General features: G+C 46.4%; 1 protein-coding gene across 3 annotated transcripts in view; it reads left to right on the top strand.

The window, feature by feature from the left end:
* The window catches only part of CCDC180 (coiled-coil domain containing 180), a 492,398-nt gene that overhangs the window by 392,711 nt on the left and 74,499 nt on the right, over positions 1-25,188 (top strand). For 2 of the 3 annotated variants that reach the window (XM_078646142.1, XM_078646143.1), the window contains exons 29-30: positions 2,398-2,478; positions 18,372-18,438. In XM_078646142.1, coding sequence (XP_078502268.1) covers positions 2,398-2,478; positions 18,372-18,438 — 148 coding nt within the window. The remainder of the gene's footprint in view (positions 1-2,397; positions 2,479-18,371; positions 18,439-25,188) is intronic. The other variant, XM_078646144.1, reaches the window with a different exon arrangement.

A 25,188-nucleotide genomic window follows, 5' to 3' on the forward strand; every position in this document is an offset into this window, starting at 1 on the left:
TACCAACTCGCACGGGGCACCCCTTACATACTGCCTCTTGTTCATAAAAACGCAGGCGTAAGCAAATGTTCTTGGTGGCCTTCTAATATTAAGGGAACACCAAGCTGTGCATTCAATATTAAACTTATAAGTGACATCTGTAAAGATCAGTATAAAAAACAAAGTAAAATGAGGCATGCCCCGCAGTACCCAATGAACTCAATACATTTTCATAAGTAGACCCAACACTGCTCACCTCCACACATGGGTCTGACATAGGACATTTCCAGCCTGCTAAATACTACATGCAGCTTTCACCATCACAGTTGAGGCACAGTGAGTACAGCAAAGAGAGCCCGCCTCTCAGCGCCTTTTTCTGTAATAAATCCTTTTAATGCTTCTGTTTTAAGTCCATTCTGTTGAATGCTTCACCTAATTCTCATCGACAAACATGGCACAGTAAATAAAAAAGGACCTGTCCCACAATGCCTAGAAATGAACTTCATTGTCTCAGTGTGCCTTCCTCTATGAAGCCCTACAGAGTAAGAAGGAGAAAAAGACAAAACACAATCTATGCTCTAGATTAGATCATTCAAGCTGAAAAATAAGCAGAAATTAGCGCTAAACGTTGAGAATAAGACTGTAGAGCTCCAGCTGTTTTAAAGACTACTATGAGTCTATTAGAGAAACAATAGGATCAGGATTCCTTTTAGGGAGGAGTGGGCTCAGATACTAAGTTGTGTCTTTAGGAAGTCAAAAGGGAAAGTAGGACCACATTGGGTCTATCAGAGGAGATCATAGAGTCATGACTGGAGCATGAAAGAAAGGACTCAGAGTAGGGGAATTACCGGTAAGTAATTTTCGCATTTCATGTTCCATGAGGGGCTGAGCACCGACTGCTGCCTTCTTGCAGGGGCGGAGGTGCCTTAGTTGGAGATTTGCAAGGTGGCCACATAGTCTTCACTACATTCTTTCGCAGTTCAGCATGTTTCAGGTATTCTTTTTTACATTAGCCAAAGTCCTTAGGCTGTCTTCAAAAAGTAAAGAATTTGCAGAGGCGATGCCAGGCTTCAAAGCGGGGACAGAATCTCTTTATGGTGTGCAACACCCAATCCGTACAATATTTTATTGACATTCTTTTATAATCATGAGTTGCAGGAACATATTGGTTAGGTTTAAACTGTGTTCCCTTCATAGCCTTTCAGTAAACCAGTGGTGCAACCAGGGTGTTATGGCCCCTTAAATAAGCAAGGAAGTGGGCCCTCCTGTCCACTGATTGGTAGTAAAAGACAGCCAAAAATAACAATCACGATGGCTTTTCACCCCCATAACCACCATTGCTCGCAGTGTGCTTGAAAGTTTTGCGTAACATGCATCACTCACGCCAGAACTCACCCGCCAATAAAATGGCGGTGCCATTGCCAAGTTAAGTGCAACCGGTAAGACAGATTTAAGGTGGCTAAGTCATTTATGCTATAGTTATGTTGAAATGCTTTAAATCACAAAGACTTATACCAAGTAGACAAACTCCAGGAGTGCTGGCGAGCCATTTTTTTTTTTTACAGAGTTTTATATAGCGCGAACTTGACCCGAATCGGGTATCAGAGCGCTTTACATAGCACCAGTTACGTTACATGAGGACACATTCATTTTTGTTAGGCACGGGGAGATTAAGTGATTTGCCCAGAATCACAGGATGTTCAGCATCATTACCAAGACTCGAACCCAGTTCCCCAGTTCCCCAGATTCGAGGTTGGACGCCCTAGCCGTTAGGCCAACTCCTCTCCCCTTAATAAGCATGCCCCTAGCACATTTTTATTAGAATGGTCTTTCCCATGTCGGGTGTATCTGAACCTAATGGCCTGTACCTAAAGAGACGTTTTGCCTGAAATACACTAGCAGGTCCCACAAAAAGGGATGTCAGTGACTATGGATCTTCCACACTGAAGCAAGGTACTGTAGGTAACTACAGATTTTTACACGAGAGACCAGTGGGCGTCAATGCCTGGGCCCAGATGTCAGGTTGTATCCTTAAAACTATGTAGACAGCTCTGAGCTTGTGGCCCCTCAATGAGCCTAGTGGGGCTTCTCAACTGGGGAAACCAGAGGGAGCTTTGCCCCCACTCTACCTGGTCTCCAGCAATCCGTCTAGGAATCCCCTGGTGTTCATCATAATTAGCAAACTGTGGGTCTCTGGATATCAGACTTCACAGGGGGAGAAAAATGTCAATAACACTGGGTATGGTTATGATCAGCTGAAAGGTTAGGGCTTTCTCTCCTACAAAGCACATAAGTGACTTTGGGTGATACTGACCATCTCTGCATTGGAGAGACTGCGCAGGTGCAGAGTATGGCAGGTGAGGACTGGCTTCACACCAAATGTTAGTTTAACTCATTTAACCTTTTTGTCTTTCTCAGCAGCCGAAGGCATGTCAAGCTGACCCGCTTCGACCAGAGTTTACAGGTGTTCGGAGAGAAGCCAGAACTAGAACAACCAGAGTAAGTGTGAAACCCGAACCCTCATGCAACTCTTGCCTTCTGCTGCTCCTCCACCTGGTGGCGGTGCTATCCTCTCACACCCCCTAGTCAGACTGCAATGGTGCTCCCACCCCTTGATGCTGGCTCTGCTGCCCCTTGCTCATGCTGTCTTTACCGCCTCTTCTCCACTGCCCCCTACTTGATAATAGTACACATGTTGCTCAACAGCAGTATTGACCGTGATACCCCCCGCTGACCATGACCATAAAACTGTTGGCATGTAGAAACGGCTAGGGTTGGAAACAGGGAAAAAGAATAATATTATATATAATCATGGTATGGATGTGTACTGTCAGAATTGTAACACCTCAGAACTCTAAGGAGGACATAGAGGGGAGTTGCGATTAAAGCTAGTGGGCCTTATCGTCTTCTGTAGTTCTGATCACTTGTAGCTTCGGTGTACCTAGAACAAGTGTGTCTTCAGCTGCTTCTAGACACGAAGAAGAGGTTGTGCTTGTCAGTCTGTGTCTGATGCTTCTCCAGATCCTGGTTGCGTAGCAGAAGGAGGCTTGTCTTTTCATCGTCATTTCTGCTTGTGTTGCATCGACCATTGACATCTTGGTCTTGTCTGCCATGTAGGGTTTCACACTGGTGTTCACTAGTTTGGTCCCACCTACCAGACAGCGAAAGGTGTCTGTTGGCGAAAATACCTATTAGCAGCTCACACTGGGTTTAAAGCCCATCCATTGCTGACCGTTGTTTGGCTTACCTATAACTCTCATTTGCTTGTTTTTCATTTGTTAGCTTCTGTGGGCTTTCCTTCCTCTTCTTGTTCGTCCCTCCCCTGGAGCATGGACATATTACTTTTCTCATTCCACTGCTAGATTTTTCAAGCACTATTTTCTTTTGGATTAAGCACTCCATGAGAGTGCATTTGTTCTCCAGAACTTCTCTCCTCCGGCAACATTCCATGTTACTCTCTGTTTCCTGTGTGTTCCTCTTCTACGTGCCTCCATGTTGCGCTCACTCTCACCTACTTCTCCTCGCGGTACTGCTTTCTCGCCCCTGTGCTTCTCCCACACCCATTTCACGTTGCTCTCTCTTGCTGGTGCTTCTTCCCACACCCTCTTTTGCTTCACCTCCACTCTCCATTTTGCTTGGATCCCTCCCCTCTTCCTTGTTGTTTGACCCACCCATGCTTTCCATATTGCGTCCCCCAACCACTCTCTCTTTGTTGCTTCCCGCTACCCAATCCTTCTGTTATTTTCCCCTCACCTGTGCCCTCCGTGTTGTTTCCCCCACTGTCGTCCTTTGTGATGCCTTCCCCTCCCGCATCCTTTCTGAGGCTTTTACTCACCACGTCCTTTGTGATGCTTCTTCCGTGCTTTCCCTCTGTCTTCTTCGCCCCCACATTTTCTGATCAAACTTGGTAAGTAAATAAATAGTGCTCATGTCATTTTGTAGGTTCACCCAAACGAAGTGAGCACAAAATGATGCAGCCTCCATGTCATAGCGCCTTATTTTTTCAGTTTGCTTCCATTAGCCATGTTGCACAGCAAAGGGGATGTTTTGTAGTATGGGTAAAAACTATTGGCAAAGCTCATATGTTCCAACGGCTAGATATAATGGCTTTGCCAGTGCTTGTTTGAAGATGAAATAGCAGATCTTGAATATATTTTCGGCTGACTAAGGGAGGCAGTGCTGTTCCAGAAGTCTGGAGTTATGAAGTCCAGCTTTCTGAATCCCTTGAGGAGATGTGCAGCTTCATGGAAGGTGCTCTTCAAAGGTGCCATGTTGGTGTCTAGGATGCCCGAGAGAAGCACATTGCCTCTGTCCAGGTGGGAGGGGCTCAAGGCTTGAGCCGCCATTCCAAAGTTGACTTTGGTATGATACATCTTGACTCAGCGAAGAATGGAGAGTGGCCACCAGTCTGTCTGGGCCTTCCTGGTGATTTCTGTCTTTAAGCCTATGCTACTTTCATTTTTTTATATTTCTTTTTATTGAATAAAGAAAGAACAAAGCAAGGCACGTACAGAATCCAATATTGCAGAGACCCAGCAAGGGTAGGGCATCATGACATTCAACATTACAATATACTTTACATTGTTGGGGGGAAGGGGTGGAGGAGAACAGATCAACAAAATCAATAATGGTAGAAGGTTAGGGGGAAAGCAAGACATCAGGGATAACGGGCTCAGGCGGATCACATATATCTCCTCTATATCGATTCCAAGGGCCCCAGATCTTATGCCATTTTCGGGGGCGACCTCTAGCCAAGTACACTGTTTTCTCTCTGAACATGCACCAATCCATGTTTTCCACCCAAAAAGCGAGCGTAGGAGGCCTTGGGGACCCCCAGAGTTGTGCAATGTCCCTTTTAGCTACCATGGCACCCAGCGTCACCCACTGAGTCTGTGCAGTATTATGCTCAGTGGGTTCCCAAACATTTAATAGGCAACGTCTGGGCCCCGGCAAGAGTGCCACACACGTGACCTCCTGCATCGTTTCATGGATCCTCTTCCAATAATCAAATACCTCCCGACATTCCCAAATGATGTGGAGGAACGTCCCCAACTGACCACAGCCCCGACGACACAAACCCTCCTCAGAAAAACCCATACGGACCAACCAGGGACCCGGGGCGTATATTCTATGCAGTATTTTGAGCTGGACTAATCTCAATCGTGCCGGAATTGCCACTTCTTTCGGTGTAGAAACCGCTGATTGCCAGTCCTCATCATCAAGTTCGAGACCGTCACGGGTCCATTGGTCACGCAAATGCAACAGAAGGTCCGCCCTTTGATTAATCAATTTCTTGTACACTAGGGAAATGGTACTGTCAGGCATATGGCCATCTAAAATACGATCTTCTAAAGGGGTAGACTCCGGTATCACCTCCCCCTCCGAGAAGACAGACGTCAATGCATGCCGAACCTGAACGTAGCGGAAATACTCTGAGTTTCCCAATTCAAACTCGGTCTGGAGGTCCACAAATGATTTCACCCGTCCCTTTACCCACAGGTCTCCAACTTTGGAAATGCCAATAAGTTCTCATTTATCAAACCCCTTAGTGTTCCACAGCTTGCCGAATTTGTCAGAGCCAAAAAGAGGGGTAGCCAAAGTCAGACGATCTTTCCACCCCAACGACTTAGTGGCGTCTTGCCAGATCTGCACCGCCGTCTTAGTTGGCCCCGACAAAGCCTTCAACACTGATCCAGAGTACAGAGCTCTATAGTAACTTCCACCAGGAAGTGACCACCTATCCATGGCAAAACCAGGGTTCAGCCCAGGGTCGTACATACCATGGTTGATAGCACTCAATTGCGAAGCCCAGTAATATCTCTTAATATCAGGGAGGGCAATACCACCGTCATACCAGCGAAAATAACTAGCTGGAACAATGTCAAGGGTATTTTGAAGGGCATAAAGAAAACGAGGGAGTGACATCATTTTGAAAAGGGCCGCACGACCAAGCACTGACAATGGAAGTTTCCGCCAGTTTGAAACATCTTGTTTTAACTGGGTCAAGGGAGGGAGAAGATTTCTCTCATATCGGACCGCCGAATCCCTCGAAACATAGATTCCGAGGTATCGGAACCCATCCTGTGCTATCTGGATCGGACAATTATGCGGTGGGATTGGTATGTCGCCACTGAGAACATACAAATAAGATTTCACCCAGTTAATGACCAGGGCGGAGTTTCTGCCGAAGGAGGCCAGGACATCACAAAGTACTATTAAGGATTTCCTGGGGGAAGTCAAATACAGCAGGATGTCATCTGCATATAATGAAATACGGTCCTCAAACTGCGGGGACCAAGTGATACCCTTCATCGAGGGCTCCCAGCGGATCCATGCCTCGAGAGGCTTGAGGGTTAAGGCGAATAGGAGAGGCGACAGTGGACAACCCCGGTGAGTCCCACGCCCAAGCGAAAAAGGCTCTGAGACGTGACCATTGACTACAATCTGGGCGAGCGGGTCTGCGTAAAGAAGGCGGACCCAGCCAATGAAATCCGATCCGAAACCGCCCCAAATACGGCCACTCAACAGTATCAAACGCCATCGTGGCATCTAATGACGCCAAAATGGCCGACTCACGCAATGTCGAGGCCTTCGCTAGCACTCCATGCAGACGCCTAAGATACAACGCCGTATTTCTGTGGGGGATAAAGCCCGACTGATCCGGGTGAACCAGCTCGCAAATAACCTTAATCAATCTATCTATTAGCTAACAATTTAGCGAGAATCTTAGGTTCAGCATTTAACAATGATATCGGTCTATACGAGGCACATCTATTCCTAGGTTTTCCCTCCTTGTGAATCACCACTATCGAAGCTAATCTTTGTTCACGAGGGAGGAGACCATGCTCTCGGGACTCCAAAAACATATGTATCGCTCAAATACGGAGCAATCCTATCCCGTCAAAGCCTATAGAGCTCAATCGGAAGACCGTTGGGACCCATCGCCTTACCAGAATTCAGAGAACACATTGCCAACGCCACCTCATCTGCAGTAATCTTACTATCCATAAGGTCCCTATCTTCCTCAGACAGGCACGGGAGCGTAATGTCTCGTAACAACAGACATGAGTCCTCCTCCGGTTCGTCCGACACTGAAGAGTACACTGATCTAAAATGGTCGGCGAAGCACGCCACTATCTCTTGCGGTTCGGTGACCAGAACACCACCCTCAACCTCAATCTCTGGCACTAGATGATTGGCTCTATCTTTTCTGTCTAGCCATGCGATCAATTTGCTCGCCTTATCCCCAACAACATAGAGACGGCCCTGTTGTTCTCGACTAAGGGCCTTCGCGCCGTCCGTCACCAGTGTTCTATAATCCAACTGTTTCAAGCGCAAAACATGCAGTCTGGAGCGGGTAACCTGCTGTTCCAACTCCAATTCCAAATCAGCTATCTCAGTCTCTATCCTCACCACATCCTCCTTCTGTTTTTTGACCCCAGCAATGAGAGAGAGAGCTTGACCTCGAATTACAGTCTTGAAAGCTTCCCATAGCGATATAGAGGAAGAAACTGAACCTTCATTTTCGGAGAAATAAAGTTCCAACGCCTTGATCAGTGCACAACGAGTCTTGGGATTACAAAGATACCAGGGGTTAATAGGAGCCACCCTCCCCCCAGAGCCAGGCGCTAATTCAAATCGAAACCAGAGTGGGGAGTGGTCGGAAATACCCCGAGCCAAATGCCTGACCTCCGCAACATAGGATGCCTGTGCAGCCGGCACCAGTACATAGTCTATCCTGGAGAGACTGCCATGAACGCCGGACAGAAACGTATATTGCCGTTGAGTAGTATGAAGCAATCTCCAACAGTCTACCAGGCCCATCATATCAATGTAGTCAGGCAGCCAGCTCTGAGCTCTCCCCAGATCCCTAGATGGGTGCCTATCTAACAGACCGGATACCACTGAATTAAGGTATCCACCCAAAATCAGAAACCCCCCAGGGAGATTCAGTAGAAACAGACCCAGGTCGGCAAAGGTAGTAGACTGTAAGCCAGGAGGAACATAAACAGACACCAAGGAAAGTGTACGGCCCTCCCACCGCCCCGACAGAGCAACATAGCGCACTCTCTCATCAAGGACCATTGAATCCACTTCAAACGGAAGAGAGTTCTTAAGGAGGATTCCAACCTCACGGGAACCGGAAGTAAACCCAGCATGAGCAACCAGTCGATATCCCTTTCTATTCATGGCATGACACGCATTACCAACCAAGTGTGTTTCCTGTAATAAAACCATGTCCGGGGAGTGTCGCTTCAGAAGTTGCAGCACCACCCCGCGCTTAATCCTGTTCCCCAACCATTAACATTCCAACTTATCAACCTCAACCCCTACCCCCCATCATGAAACAGAAAGAAGACCCATCCCCCCTCCGAGTTCAGCACCTCAATGTAAGCCGATGGCAATATAGTGCCTTGCTGAAAAAAGAAACAAACAAGCATTTACAATGCAACGGTTTCGCCTTTGCCAAAGTTAGAGCTATTGGCATTGTAAATGACAAATTGTTTATTTATGTGTTGGTTTTGAAAACAGATAAATAAATGGCATTGTCATTTACAATGTCAATAGCTTAATCTTTCGCAAATGCGAGACCTATTGCATTTGCACCCACACCCACACACACACACACAGCCACACGCACACACAGAGCCACACACACACACACACAGAGCCCCCCCACACACACACAGCCACACACAGCCACACACACAACACACAGCCACACACACACAACACACAGCCACACACACACAACACACAGCCCCACACACAACACACAGCCCCACACACAACACACAGCCCCACACACAACACACAGCTCCACACACAACACACAGCTCCACACACACAGAGCCCCCCCCACATACACACAGAGCCACACACAGAGCCCCCCCACACACACATAGCCCCCCCACATCCCCCCCACACACACAGAGCTCCCCACACACACAACACACAGAGCCCCGATTACATCTGAGAGAAGGATTTGGGAGTCTGCGGGTGGCTGCGCCGCAGATCAAAGGCTAGGTGAGCGCCCCGGCCCAGAAGCCATGGGAATGACAGGGGAAAGAATTGTTTGTGAGAGTGAATACCGGGCTGTACTTGGAGGCGGAATGCGGTAGTGAGGAAAAGATGAACTAAACGAGGCCCCGTCCTGGCCAAGGTAATCTGTGACCCCAACATCCCCTCACCCTGCGCCCCTGAGGATGGTACTTCTGGGCACACCCAACACCCAACAGAGAAGACACTGGGTGTTGAGAGGGCGCCACACACCCTGCTCACGCCTCTGCCACCTCAAAGAATCATTTCCCCGCTGCCAACCACGGGAGAGTAGGGGTGTTAACGACCCTCCTCTTATTATTTTGCACATTAAACTTATTGTCGTAGTCGGACCCTACAGAAAAACAGTAGGGTGAAGATTCCGCAGACGCACCTCTCTGGTGTTGGGTGGAGGAGTGGGGAGCGAATTAAAGCCCCAAGTAACAGAAAGGGACAGCGGGCGGGCTGGATATCTCTCTGTTCATATTTCGCCCGACGAAGTGATGAAGGCAGTTTTGGTGGCGGGGCAGGCAGGGCACCGCACCGGCCTGCAGCTGACATGTGTTTGAGACTTACGACGCCTGATTCCCCCACCCGCTTCTACCCTATTATATCATCACTGATCCACGCACAGAGAGCGGTGGGAACTAAGCGCCGGGCTGCTGACGGACGGGTCTGTGGCCCGCCACCAAAACACAGCCTCACTGGACCTGTAAGGCGCTTCGGGGTTTTTTCCATATCTTTGAAGGGAGACGCGTTTCTATTGCACCCGCTTGGCTTTCTTTTTAATTGTGGGTTACAAGTTCTTGGTTCGCAAAGCGTGGAGCCTGAAGACGCTGTACTGGGGGCGGAAAAGTAGAATTCAACTGGAAAACAATTTGACGACAGCAGTATAAACAATATTGATTGAATGATATCGATTATTATTAATAATACTCTATATTGCTTGTGAATACACAGCCAGTGTAGCCCTACCTTGTGACGGTAAATTTCGTGCACGAATATTCCAGTCCGGGACCTCCGGGTTGGAAGCGCGTTTTGCTGACCAACCCTGAGGCCCGGGCTGTCCACCTTCAAAGAGGAGCACCCGTCGCGCTGTACTGCCCAGGTCTTTTGACGTCCGCCACGGATTGCTCTTATATATTCACGGTGTTACTTTTTAACTCGTATTCTTGTTGATAGCTAATTTGCAGCAATTCGAACCAACAACGTTGCATATAATTTGTGCTTGGATTTCCGATTTTTAAAAAAGTTTTAGAAATAAAGCAGTGGTTGTCCAGCGAAACCAACACCACCTTGACTTAAAAGAAAATAACGTAACAGACCAGTACATTTTGCATCAACACCACTGTTTAAACCATACGCAGCATGTGTAATCAGGGCTGGACATGGGAACTGGCAAACACGGTCCAACCAGCCCCGCTCCCTTCGATTCTTCGCGTAATCTCTCTCTTTCCAACAACCCATCCTCTCTCTCTCTTCTTCTCTTCTCCGTTTCTGAGCGCTTTTTCTCCAGCCCTCACTCTCCCGCCCTCTCCATTGAAGCCTCCTTGTGCCTGTTGCAATTAACCTCGGTGAAAGTGAGAGTGGCTTCAGAGGCGCTCCCGGGATTCAAAGCCGCCCTAAGGCTCCAGCCCACGGGGAAATAATATTTAGACTGAGACAAGTGTAAGACTTCGTATACACCAACCAACTCCTTGCAAAACAGGAGCACCCACATACCTCACAGAAAGATCCGTTACAATTAAAATAAAATAAAACCATGTGTAAAAAATTATATGAAGTAATCTTCCTCGAGTTTTTCTAGCACCCGATTCTCTCCCTTCCTTCCCCCTTCTAGCTCCCCACCTCACCTTCTGCCCACATTTTTTCAGATTTTGCTGTAAATGGGTGCAAGTATTTATATTACTTAATGCAGTTTTATATAGCATAAACTTTACCCAAAGTTGTCAGACCGCTTTACAATAGAACCAAGTAAGTTACATAATTTCATTTTACAGTGTTTTAAGAAAGCGTGCTTGTCTTCCTGGCTCGTTCGTTCTCAGTTCTTTTGGCTGATTACGTTTTCGAAGGACCCTTTCAAGCCTTCAATATTTGAACCGATGTCACAGCAGCTGCTAACTCAGAGGTGTAAATGTTAAGCACTTCTTAAAACACCCAGAAAATGATGCAGCCGGTATCTGAAGAGGCATCATTGTATTTATCTTTCAGGCACGAGAGGCGTCCTCTGCTGCGTCGGGTTCTTCTTCCTGTGGTAGAAAGCTGTTACTTTATGGACGCTGTTCTGTTTATGACCCTTTGTCGCCTGGCAGGCCTTGTGTTCGCTTCCTCTTTGTTTTTGCCTTCGCACAGGAGGGTGTTCGTTTCCTGTTTTCGGTCGGTCACAGACGAATTCATGGACATCATTAAAAACAAGCATTAAGCACGGGCACACGGACAGCGGGAGGGGGGCGGGAACGGGCAAATGGACAGTGGGAGGGGGCGGGTTAATGGGCACACGGACAGCGGGAGGGGGGCGGGAACGGACAGCGGGACATCGCGCAACCCACCCCTGCAAAGGACACTTCCGAAATGGCGAAAACAAAGCTTAAAAAAAAACAAAAATAAAACACGCCCACAGCCGCATGACGTGGGCAAAAGCCTAAAATTCTCGGGAACGCCCACGAATCTGCTCCAGCATTGACGGACAGATCTCTGTTCCAATGGCTAGCCTCCATTTATGGAGCTAGCCAATGGAATAGAGGGGCGGGACTACACACACATACTCTAGACAAAAGTTTTCACCTGCGCGAAACGCTGCTTGCGCAGCTTTCGACAGGCGAAACCTAAAAACCAAGACCCCTCCACCACCTCTTTCCAATACAATACCCCCCACCCTGCACCCCTGCTTTCGACTATAGAGCCACCCCAACTCGCAGTGTGCCTGTCGCCCCCACATCTAAACTAAACTACAAAAAGTAAAGCTGAGGAGGGGAGAGACCCTTCGGTAGCTCAATAACCTCCCCATTTCAGCTGTATATAATTGCACATAACTATTAGAACCACAGCAATAGTAAATACCCTGGCGACCCCAGGAGACAGATGAGCAAGGCTCATTCCTGTTCCGTATGTGCACTTTCAGCACCACCAGATTGTCCCCCCAGATCTTGCCGGGCCGGCAACGTGTCCAACCAGTCGGCCACCATTTCGGGCTTATCGAAGAAATAGGTTCGTTCATCATGTTCGATTCTCAACTTAGATGGAAAAAGCATGGCGTATTTAAGTCCCATGTCCCAAAGTCGTCTCTTCACCCCCATGAAGCTGAGTCTTTTTTAACCGCTTGAGTGAAGTCTGGAAAAAAACTGATTGATGAGTTCTTAAACAGCAGGGGCCCACTCGCACGAGAGGCCTGAAGAACAACGTCTCGATCTCAGAAGTTAAAAATCCGTGCTATAATAGGCCTCTGCGGGGCGCCCACTTTTGGTTTTCCACCAGGGACTCTATGAGCTCGCTCCACAGTAAAGAATTTACTGAGTCCCTTGGGCCGTAAATTGTTAGCAATAAGGTCTTCAACAAAGAGGTCGGCGGCTTGATCCTCTGCATTTTCCGGAACTCCGGTTATACGGACATTGTTCCTTCGGGCCCTCCCTTCAAAATCCTCCAGGCGACGGACCACTGTGTCATTCACGGCCCTCAGATTTTGGACTTCGGTCTGTAGCTCCACAACGTCGTCAGTTAAACTCAACGTTTTGATATCCAGCGATTTGACCTTTTCATTCGTTTTTGTGAGGTCTGTGCGAATCAAGTTCACATCTATAGCCACAGTGTCCAATTTATGTGAGAGGGTCTCAATCTGTTGCCCGAGGGTTGACCTGATTCCCTCGATTGCACCCATAACGTCCATCAACGTTGGCTCGGCTTTCGAAGCAGAGGAATCCTTTGCTGCATCTTGGGATCTGCCCGGGCTACTGGGCGATCCTTTAGCCTGGGTATACCTATCCATGACGTTGGACTGGGTATATCCACCCCTTCTGTTGGTTATCAACTTCTGTTTGTCCCCCTCCGGTTTGCTCGCCATTTCAGGACAGTCCCAATTCTGGAGAGGGGGGGACCAGTCTCCGGGTGAACAGGCTCTGGAAGGGATCCAGGAAAGTACAAAGTGAGCCTCGGTAACGCACACGAATTAACCAAAAAGAAGAACGGCGAACCCCGTAGGCTAGAGTCGAATATCTCGTATATTTGTTAAATGCAATTGAGTGCCAAGAGGGGTAGGAACCGCCACCTCAATGAGGCGTCATCCGATCCCAAGATCAGTCCAAGTGTCAAAAACTAAAGTGAAAGTGAGACTGCACCGGCCTCCTCCTTAAGCCTGAGCCAATGTTGTTCAATTACACCTCGGGGACTCTGCCAACCAAAGTGCCGGGCATCCGGGAGATGAGGGCCGCAAACTTCTCCACTCCACAACTTCGGCTCCCGGGGTCCGATCGGGACGCGGTTTTCAGCGTTCGCCTCTCTCGTGGTTCAGACACTTAGAGACATCAACAGCAATCAGGATATCTGGCAGAATATATGCGGGAGGGTACGAGGGTCTCGGGAGCCCCTAGGTCACGCGGCCATCTTGGATGCGCGCAAAGCTCCTCTGCCAATGCTACTTTCAATGTGGAATCTGAAAGGCCTGGCGTTGATTGACAGAGGGATGAATCTCATTGCTGTGAGTCATTCTTGTACTTGAGGCTCTCTTCTGCGATTGGCAATCAGGTGGAACTCTTGTTTTCAGGGATTTCAGCTTCTGCTTCCAGGCATGAAGTGTGGAGGAATATCGCTGTAGACGTTCGATTTCTGTCTCAGATAAGATCTTCTTGCATGTTATAGTCCACTACTGATGTTCCTAGAGGTTCCTGCTCACCAGGAAGGGTCCCAGGTGGTTCCAGGACCAGACTCTAGGTGACTGGTGGTAGGGTGGAGCCTTGGAGTACCCTGCAGATACTCAAAGGGGCACATTCTCATCTTGAGTTGCTGATTTGAGGATGTATGACGTTTCAACGCATGCTTTTACCACGCATGCTGTTACAACGCAGTTTTTACAACGCAAACCTTTACAACGCATAGCGCTTTGGGGTGCTGGATAGTGAATAGTTTAATTTACTATTCCAACTCCAGTCCCCGTGGACACTAGGGAAGGTGTTGGATAGTAAATTATATCTATTCCCTATCCTAGAGCGCCCCCCAGCGCAATGCGTTGCAATGGTTTTCGTTGTAAAACCTGCGTTGTAAAAGCACTGCGTTGTAAAAGGTTTGTTGTAAAGTATGTTTCCCCTGATTTGAACAAGCTAATGTCTAGGTCAAGAAGGGAAGTGAGAGCCTCTTAGTCACCCTATAATCCTCCTTTAATTTCCATAAAAATAAAAGGAGGACCCTTTCTCAGGCCTTCATCCCTCTCAAGAACAAGTGTTGTTTACGGCCTTTCAAGAAGGGTCAATTCTCAGAGCTTCGGCCTTATGATGATCATAAAATGAGAGCCAAATCTCAGCCTTTCATCTCTTTAAAAATGGAAAATTGAGATTGTGATTATCTTTTCACCCTTTACAATGAAGTCAATTTCTCTCATGTATATCCTTCTGAGACTGATACAGTTGGAACTACTGTTTAGCCTTTCCTCTATAATGCAGAGAAACAAAATGTGAGCTATTTCTTAGCTTTCCTCTCAAATTAGATAAAAGGAGGAGAAACAATTGACCTTTTAACATGCTGAGCAAGATAAAAATATGGACTAGATCACCTTTTACTTATTTGAAGACTGCAAGACAGCTTATTCTCCACCTGGCACGTGCCTCACTCTCTCCCAGGGAATAACATTAGGATCTGTTCCTTGGGTCCTTTATACCTCCAGAGGAGACCGAACGAGGGGGCCGAATCACAGAACTAACATAAGACAAAATCCTAAACATACTACTTTTGGTATTTACAGAAGTTAGGATTTTGTCTTAAGTTTGACTTAAGACAGACTTGAGACAAACTTAAGACAAAATCCTAACTTAAGTCTGTCTTAAATCTGTCTTAAGTCTGACTTAAGTTTGTTTTAAGTCTTTCTTAAGTCTGTCTTAAGTTTTTCTTAAGACAAAATCCTAAATTCTGTGAATACCAAAAGTAGTAAGTTTTGGATTTTGTCTTAAGTTAGTTCTGTGAATCGGGCCCGAGGAGTCTAACCCGATCTAAACAGGCAAAGTGAGTTCATGGTGGGAATTCAAATGTGATAAGACTGGACACTGTCAGTAAAAGATTTCAAAAAAGAGAGGGTACCCCACTTTCACCAGGGAACAGGGTAAGAAGACAGTAAGTCAAAGGGGGGGATCCCTGGGGTTGAATAGTCTATTTACCACACAGGCCTTTCTTGTGATACAAGGAGAGGTCACAGTATGTCCTAGGTATTCAGACAAGCATAAGAATGGGTTTCCACAAAGAAATAGTCTTGTTAAACAATCTAGATTTATTCAAATTACATATATATAAACAATAAAAACAAGGTAAAATTCATCCAAAATAATTAAAAACCAAGATAAAATATCTCGGTGGGTTAAGAATTAATATTAGACAATGTTACATCAACATAATGTTATAATACACAACAAATGAAAAAGCAATCAAGATGTGTTCACAATAGGCGACAAACTGAACATAAATACAACAAACCCCTTATATTTAAGTGGCCCACTTAGTATTTCTGCCACTATATTTGAGAAGATCCAATGGCCATAGACAATTTAATTTCTCTCTAGCTTTGGTGGAGAAATCTAATGCCCATCTAAAGCTCTGTCTGGCCCTAGTTGGATTCTTTTGGATCAAAACAGTGCGTCGACGCGTTTCGGTGCTTGTCACTCAATATCGTGGCACCTTCCTCAGGACTTCTTGTTTCTGGGGTTTCAGGGAACGGATGAATATACCGTATCCTTGGGGCCGTGTTGTAGACGCTCAAAAGTGGGGTCTCCTTACGGTCTCCCTCTATTGGCACTACACATATGGTCCTTGGGGCCCTTCTGTTGATACAAAAATATTAAGCTCTCTCTTGTAACGAGAGCTCCTTTTGATGGGGTTCCTTGATTATTTGGTTGTCAGATGACTGCCCACTTGTAGTGTATCTCCGATATTTTTAAAACTTGTTTAGAACGGGCATATGTCGTCGTTGGTCTGCTACTGAACTGGATATGTTCGTTTTTTAGCAAATCGACCGCTTCTGCCTCGTTCGAGTGAAGGAACGAGGCAGAAGCGGTCGATTTGCTAAAAAACGAACATATCCAGTTCAGTAGCAGACCAACGACGACATATGCCCGTTCTAAACAAGTTTTAAAAATATCGGAGATACACTACAAGTGGGCAGTCATCTGACAACCAAATAATCAAGGAACCCCATCAAAAGGAGCTCTCGTTACAAGAGAGAGCTTAATATTTTTGTATCAACAGAAGGGCCCCAAGGACCATATGTGTAGTGCCAATAGAGGGAGACCGTAAGGAGACCCCACTTTTGAGCGTCTACAACACGGCCCCAAGGATACGGTATATTCATCCGTTCCCTGAAACCCCAGAAACAAGAAGTCCTGAGGAAGGTGCCACGATATTGAGTGACAAGCACCGAAACGCGTCGACGCACTGTTTTGATCCAAAAGAATCCAACTAGGGCCAGACAGAGCTTTAGATGGGCATTAGATTTCTCCACCAAAGCTAGAGAGAAATTAAATTGTCTATGGCCATTGGATCTTCTCAAATATAGTGGCAGAAATACTAAGTGGGCCACTTAAATATAAGGGGTTTGTTGTATTTATGTTCAGTTTGTCGCCTATTGTGAACACATCTTGATTGCTTTTTCATTTGTTGTGTATTATAACATTATGTTGATGTAACATTGTCTAATATTAATTCTTAACCCACCGAGATATTTTATCTTGGTTTTTAATTATTTTGGATGAATTTTACCTTGTTTTTATTGTTTATATATATGTAATTTGAATAAATCTAGATTGTTTAACAAGACTATTTCTTTGTGGAAACCCATTCTTATGCTTGTCTGAATACCTAGGACATACTGTGACCTCTCCTTGTATCACAAGAAAGGCCTGTGTGGTAAATAGACTATTCAACCCCAGGGATCCCCCCCTTTGACTTACTGTCAGTAAAAGGCCATTTGTACTCCAGATAGAGATTATTCATCAATTGAACATTTCATTCAAGCACAGGTTTAAGACGCAGCCATTCAGCAGATAGTTGTAAAATTGTCATGTTATACCCTGTGTGTACTTTGCATACACAGCCCTTCTTGCTGAATATTCCCTTCACACCACCACAAACATAAGATGAAACAGAAATATGTGGAAAGTCCCTTGTCCTTGAGAGAGGGAAGAGCCTGAGTGAGTGTTAGCCGACATGTCGCGAGGCGGGGTGGACATTTTCACCAACATACTTTGCATTCTGTGCAGATTATTATGTATTTTAGCAACAGAGTCCCAAGGTGGTAGGTTTGCTTCTGAAATACGATAATAGAAGTCCCTGACGTGCAGCGAGTCTTTTCCGTGCGCACTAAGGATATTTTTGCCCCGGTTCACAGAATTCTCATTAAAAAATGACCATTTGAAGACCCGTCCAGAAGAGAGTGGGGTTTCCGTTTGACCATCACTGGCCCTTTGGTGGTTCAGCTGCTGCCTCAAGGATTCCACTGGAGAAGCCGGCTGAAGCTCCGGCCACGGAAACTTACCATCTCCCCCAGCTCTAAATGAGCGGTGGGACCCTCAGGTTTGGAGTAGTGGGCATCAGCTGGTTTATGCCTGGTATCCTGCAGCTCCCAAATGAAACCTTTGTGCCTAGGTCTTTTCATGTTTAGATATTGTGGGGGGTTATGTGTCCCCTTTCTTTTAATAACATTGGGCATTTTCATAACTCACCCTCAACTTAAACTGTCTCTTACTACTTAAATAATAGGGGTTATTATCCCCCAACTCGGTGGTACTCAACCTCAGAAAAATGAAAAACTGGGCCGTCCAATTCAAGGTTTAGACATGTGGCCTGATCTCTGCTGCAGGCGCTTCTTCCCACTGAGTTCCCTTCCCATCTCTTCTGGCCATGATACCTTCTTGTCACTCCAAGTGTAGAGTTCTAAGCCGCTGATACCTCTTTGGAAAACCTCCTTTGTTGAGAAATATGTCGCTGCAATCACAACGTTTTTTTTTCTGCAAGTAAGTGCGTCTTACAACTAGAAATTCATGAGTAAGTCACTCTAAAGTCTGGAGTGAAACACAAACACAAACTGAAAGAGAGTTGTTAATTTGGGCGATGAAGCATTAATGAGCTATACTAAAATGACAATGTCTTCTTCTCTTCTCCACCAGTGACTTCAAAGGGAAACTCAACGCCTTGCTGTGGGAGTGCAACAACACCATGCTGGCGCTGGCTGAGGTGAGACACACAGGCTTGTCTGACATGTGTTGGTGCTAAGCCTATAGATTGGCTGTAGTGAGAGACTTTGTGAATGCACAATGACAACAGGTTTCATAGAAGCTTCGAACGCATGACCGCAGAAAATGACCCCTCCAACCCTCCTCGTGCATACAATATGACCCCTTGCGCTTTTGATAGCACCTTTGCCCAAACCTTACGCCTCATATTTACATTAGCACCCTTTTTGCATATAGTTGTCCGTGTTTCATGCTTTCATCTGTTCGGGAGAGTGACACCAACAACCTCTAAAAAGCATTGGCTCTCCCATTTCTAATAGAAGCAAACATGAACTCAACACTGCTATCAAATTTCAGTTTTTTGGTTTTTTTTTAGAAAATTGTTGTAGCTGAACTTTAGAAGTATTGGAGGCCAACACAAGATTATCCACAGTGCAAACAGGCTTCTATCCAAATCACAGCACAGAAAGCTCCCTAATAAACTTCTAAGAAAGAACTAGGTGGTTTACAAATAAGGGCGCATGCTGCAAGGTGGTAATGTTCGACTTGTCCGCAGCTTTCGATACCATGGATCACTGTAATCTATTCAGTAGGTTATCCACAGGTAGACCATACACCATGGAATGCTTAAGATTCTTTATTCTTCATCACTCACTCCATTCGCGCTCCAGGGAGTCGAACCATCTTGTGAAGGCCTGGGTGTGAAATTCCGCTTGGTTCGTGGAGTCTTTCTTTCGCTGGGCTCCTCGTAGTGCGCAGAGTTCTGGAAAACTCCATAGAGCGGAGTGGAGCAGAATTTCTTTTACTCCAGACCACCTTTCGGTAAGATTTCTCATCGTGGGTGGTCGCGGAAGGTCGCTAGCACTCATGTTGAGGCACTTCCACTTGCGTGTGGAAGCTGTCGCTGGAGTAGAACATCGACTCGAGCTTCAGAAAGAAAGCAGCGCCCTCTTGTGCTGTGCATGGTGCCGTTCGCACTGATTTTACAGCGCAGGACAAACACCTAGCACTAAAAAGCAGGGTAAACACTGCGACGTAACACACTCTGCTGCTTGCGGAACTTCGTGTAGTGCAGTGGAGTTTTTTGGTCACTTCGCAGACATGCAGAACTCCGTGAACTGCTCCCAGGCCAAATCTTGTGGTGCCCACTGGGGCACCACAGGATGGTATGAAATAATGTTTATAGTGTGTCACTGTTCAACATTTGTAATAACACCCCAGTGGGAGAATGATCCTGTGCTGACAACATGCCAAATCTCAGTTTTGAAATCAATCGGTCATGTAGTAGCATTTCCCTCATACATGCATTCTGACCACTTGTGCATTCAATAACCTCTTATTCGTGCTGCAGCATACCTGGTGCATCCTTGCTGCATAAAGCAGGGCACAGTATGCAGGACCAACCGCACAGCCAGCAGCACCTCTCATACATACCATGATACTCCTCGCACTCATGGCACTCAAGCCAGGAAGGGTTCCACAGCGCTATGCATTACAGCGCCAGGACACCCAAGGGTATTAGTGCAATTTACAAGTACAAATTACATGTTACATACTGCAGCATCTCTCATGCACGCCAGTGCACCCCTTGGACCAATAGTAACATCAATGTGCTGTGTCACAGTGCACTGCATGTGTTCCTGTGGGAGGCAGCCATGACAACGCGGGCTTTACACCGCTCTGGCATTACGACGCTGCCATCACAACGCAAGTCGTTACAACGACTTGCGCTGGATGGCGCTAGATACTAAGGAATAGTATCTAATACTATTCCAACACCTTCCCTACTGTTGCGTAGGCTGGAGTTGGAATAGTAAATCATACTATTCCAAAATCCAGCGCCTACAGCGCAAGTCGTTGTAACGACTTGCGTTGTAATGGATGCGTCGTAATGGCAGCTCAGTGTAAAAGCCCACGTTGTCATGACATACATCCGTTCCTGTGCTTGGCTGGGATTCCTTTGTACCAGGCCCATGAAATCCTGAAATCCAAACTTTGCATGTGTGCTCGAAATGAGCGAGTGAACAGGGTTGTTGATAGTTTGAGAAAAGGAGAGAAGAACTGTAAATTGAGGGCAGGCGGACACTATATTTGAATACCATTAGCAGCTTTTAAAGCCAGCGAACTAGGCCACCGCATCGCTTCAAATTTAGTGTCACCTTCACTTTGGCACCGGCCACCATTCAGCATGGGTTAATACAGAAAGCTGATCCTCTGTGAAAATCACAGTGTGCACTGTCCGCTTATGATGCCATCATATTCATGTTTCTGCTCTGCCCAGAGTGGCATGTACCATGTACCAGGCACAGGCTTCTTTCGATGGGTTCACATCTGAGCATCTTCCTTGCCTCTGGCTCCATGTCTAACCTCCCCCCTCCTCACCCGGATCCTGTATCCACCCAGTCTCTGGTCTTAAACTCCACTCCCTTCACTACCTGTTTAATTGATATTTCAAGGATATTACAGTTAGTATCTATTCTACATGTCTTCCCACCTCACTCGGCATCAGTTCCAGGAACAACAGTTTTTGATTGTCTTGCCCAGCCCTAGAAGCTTGAAGGTGGGCGGTACCAAAGAGTACTTATATTTGTAGTTTTCCATCCAAGCTATCGTCATTTTTGTCAACGCTCTTAAAATAATCCCCTTGGTTTCGGATGATCCAGGAAAAGACATTATATTTAAAAATAAAAGATACATTTTTATTTTTAAATACATTCCCACTTTTGCGGATAAGTTACCACTTTAACTTGGGAGTTGGCAAAATCCTGATCAGAGGGTTTGAGATCTTTCAAAATATTTTGTACATCTTTCTGAGCTACAACTAAGAGCCAAGCCATAGGACCAGACAGGAATTTGGGAAACACCACCTTGGATTGGTTGAGCTACCTGAACTAGTTAGAATAACAGAGATATGCAGCAAGTCTTAAAAAAAACATGAATCAAAATGGTGTTTTCCTGCATGTTTGTTGGAGATTCAGAACTTAGGATCCTGTGCGGTTGTCATTGCAGTGAGCAGAAAAGTGCGCTGTTGGCGCTCAGGCCGTTGTTCCACTGGATGGGTGATCATTCTGGGCATTTAACCTCCCAGAGGTCTTGCAAAAATAGTGGTGTTGACATGAAGGCAATAAGTCATTGGGCTTGCATCATGGGTTCGGCTCCTGCAGAAGGGAGTAGCAGAAATGAGATTCCTCACTTGCCCCATTTTGCCTCATTTTTATCCAGGGGAACCATAGTCTGTGGTTCATACTGAAGAAGTAACACTTGTTTGGACAAATACTTTCTACATGGATTGTTAAGACATCTCAATCAATCAATAAATCAGGATTTTTATAGCGCGCTAATTACCCGATGTGGTATCCAAGCGCTTACAGGTCTTGGAGGCTTATTCGAACAGCCAGTCTTGAGGGCCATTCGGCATTCCAGAAGTGAGGTGATAGTCCAGAGGTGCGTGGGGAGTCTGTTTCAGGTCTGTGCTGCTCTGTGGGAGAAGTAGCGTTCTCCACTTCTGCTTCGATAGATGCGGGGGTGTATGTGCAAGTGAAAGGGAGGTGGAGCGTAGTCCTCTCGATGGTTGGTGGAAGTTCAGGCGGTGGTTAATGTAGGCGAGTCCTTGGTTGTGTAGAGCCTTGTATGCATGGGTCAGCAGCTTGAATTGGCATCCCTTCTGTAGGGGAAACCAGTGAAGTTGCCTGAGGTGGGGCGTGATGTGGGTTTGTCGGGGACTACAGAGGATGATTCTGGCTGTGGCTTTATGTATAAACTGAAGTCTCTGTAGAAGGTGTATGGCGATTCCTATGTAGAGGGCATTGTCGTAGTTCAGTTTGCTGGTGATGACGGCTTGTGTTACAGTGCATCTTGTGTGTGCGGGTAACCACTTGAAGACCGTACATAGCATGCGTAGAGTGAAGAAGCAGGTGGAGCAGATGACATTAAACTATGATTTCATGGTGAGCTTGTTGTCAATGATGATTCTGAGGCTTCTGGTGTGGTTGGTGGGAGTGGGTGTGGATCCTAGGTCTGATGGCCACTAGGGCAGTTCCATGTGTTACTGCTGTTGCCAAAGATCAATACTTCCATCTTTTCTGTGTTCAGCTGCAGGCAGTTGTTCTTCATCCAGTTGGTGACGTTTTGTTGAAGTTGGTTCTGGTGGTGGGGTTGTCAGTGAATTAGAGGATGAGTTGGGTGTCGTCTGCATAGGAAATTATGTTGAGACTGTGGAATCTGTCGATGTTGGCCAGCGGGGTCATATATGCGTTGACGAGCGTGGGGCTGAGGGATGAGTCCTAGGGGACACCGTAGGGGATTTCCTTAGGTTCAGAGGTGAAAGGTGGGAGTTGGATTCTCTGGGTTCTTCCGATGAGGTAGGAGGTGATCCATCTGAGCGCGTCCCCTTGGATGCCGAATTGGTGAAGCCCTTTCATCAGTGTGTGGTGGGATACAGTGCCGAAGGCTGCTGAGAGGTTGATGAGGACCAAAGTTTCTGTTTCTCCTTGGTCGAGGACGGTTCAGATGTCGTTGGTGGCTATGATCTGAAAACGGAAGCTAAATTAACGGGTTCAAAAAGATCTCTTGGTTGTCTTCGGAATCCCAGAAATAAATGTATTCTCTATGGTAAAAACTCTCAAATGCCAATTTTCTATGCAAAGGTTTCCAAACAGCAAAGTTTCGCGGTGCTCGATATGCGATATCTGCAACTTTATTGCTTTTCCACTCATTTCTAAAGTGATCTCTATGTTTAGGACATTTTAAGGACACACTATAGTCATAGCTCTGATTGGTCACCAGAATCTGGTGCACTAGCCTCTTTCAAAGCCACACAGGTCTGCTGCACCAGCTTTCTTCACTGTCAGGAAGCTATCTACTCAAGCCTCATTTAAGGCGGCAATGATCTGGTACTCCAGCCTCATTCATGGTGAGGAAGGTTTGATACTCCTGCCTCCTCGCAACCAGGAAAATTGTGGCCCTCTCACCTTCAAAGGTACTAAGATCTGATCATAGGCCTCCTTCACTGTTAGAGCCATTTGGGCCACCAGCCTCCTTCAAGGTCCAAAACAGCTTGCACACTACACCTGACCTCATGCCCTTGGGGATGTGCCACACCTGTCGTCGGTGCTACTGCAAGTGTTTTATGTATCAACCTCCTTCACAGCCATAAAGATCTGGCACACCAGATGCGTCACTTCTGGGGGACGGGGGACTTCTTCTAAAATCACAACGATTTGTCAAGAAAAAAACATACTCTCGCTCATTCTCTGGTATGGCTCCTAGGATCTGGAACGCTTTGCCCACAAAACAAGAACGGACCCGTTCCCTGCCTCCTTCAAAAAGGAAGTGAAAGCGATCCTCTTGGCTCAATTCACGTGATCCTGTCCGTTCTGCTAGCTTTTGCTTTACTGTTCCTATCTATGTATTTGTCCTCAACTTGCTGACATTTCTTCCGTCAAGATAACTGACTTTACATGCTTACGTTTTGTACCATGTTTGCACCTATCTCTTGTTTTTGTTACATTTTGGTTTCTTTCTCACATTTGTCTTGTAAAGCGCTCTGATACTCGTAAGAGTCTTGTTCGCGCTATATAAAACCTTCAAAATAAAATAAAAATAAAACTCATCCACATTGATATCATCGTTAGAGTCATCTCTATCTCTTCCTTCGTTAATTTGGTGTTGTGTCACTGTTAATAATCTCAAAATGGCTGTGATGGGTTAGTGTGGGGGAAGTTGCAGACTCTGATGGCAACAGATGCTGTTCATTTTTTGTTGAAATTTATTTTATTGTTGCATCAAGGTATATAGGTACAGTGTAATTGATCTGCTGACGTGGCCTCAACATTCAGCCACGAACAGTCAGGCGTGCAACGTTTTTTAGTATCTACATAACTGGCGCTAACATACATTTCCTTGAATGATCAATGTAGATCGTGCAAACATGTCCGCTGGTCGGGAAACAGTGAATCTATATCGCCAATGGGGCGGTGGATAATAGCGGGTATATAGGATCCCACCTTGAGAGCGTTGGATCAAGGTCTGCACTGTCCATATAGTGGTGGCACCTGATAACGAGGGGGACAAAAACCGTGGGTGGGAAGCTTATAGGCGCTAGCAGGGTCTAGGCAAGGGGATACTGGCGACGGGCGTCAGGGGGGGGGCCTCGGAGCTAGTTGGTCTACGCACCATGAGAGGGGGAGGGAGGGGAACAAGAGGGGTGAGCAGGGGGTGAGTACCCTCGGGGATGTGGGCAACAAGGTGGGTGACGAGGCACACGAGAGTTTGATCAGGATGTAGAGGGTGCCGGGAGACGGTCCCGGGACGGTTGGTACCATGTAGAGGCTATTGATTCTCTTGGGTAGGGGGGGGGGAGGAGTAGCAACAGATGCTGTTCATGCCACTTAAAAAACAAGTAATACAAGTTTTAAAATGTTTCAGAATGCTCTCTTTTTTGTATGATATGTTTTCCATCCAGCCTGTAACTTCATAGAAGAGTGCATTAGTTGTGATGCAGTGTCAGAAGCAGTACCTTTTACATCAGTTCCAGTAACTCTTGCACTGCTCCTCCCAGGTACACCAGCCATATTCAAGAAGGGCAAGTGTAGGAGTTCACTGAGATGCTTACCAAGCTGTTGAGATTGAATGCAAGCCATGAAATCTAAATGGTAGTGAGTTGCTTCTAGTTACTGTGGCCTAGGTTGGATTTGATATTTCCCTTATATGTGGAAATCCGTGCTTCGCCATTGAGGCACATGTTGGCCTG

This window comes from Lissotriton helveticus, chromosome 5_1, assembly GCF_964261635.1.
Source record: "Lissotriton helveticus chromosome 5_1, aLisHel1.1, whole genome shotgun sequence".
NCBI classification, from domain to species: domain Eukaryota; kingdom Metazoa; phylum Chordata; class Amphibia; order Caudata; family Salamandridae; genus Lissotriton; species Lissotriton helveticus.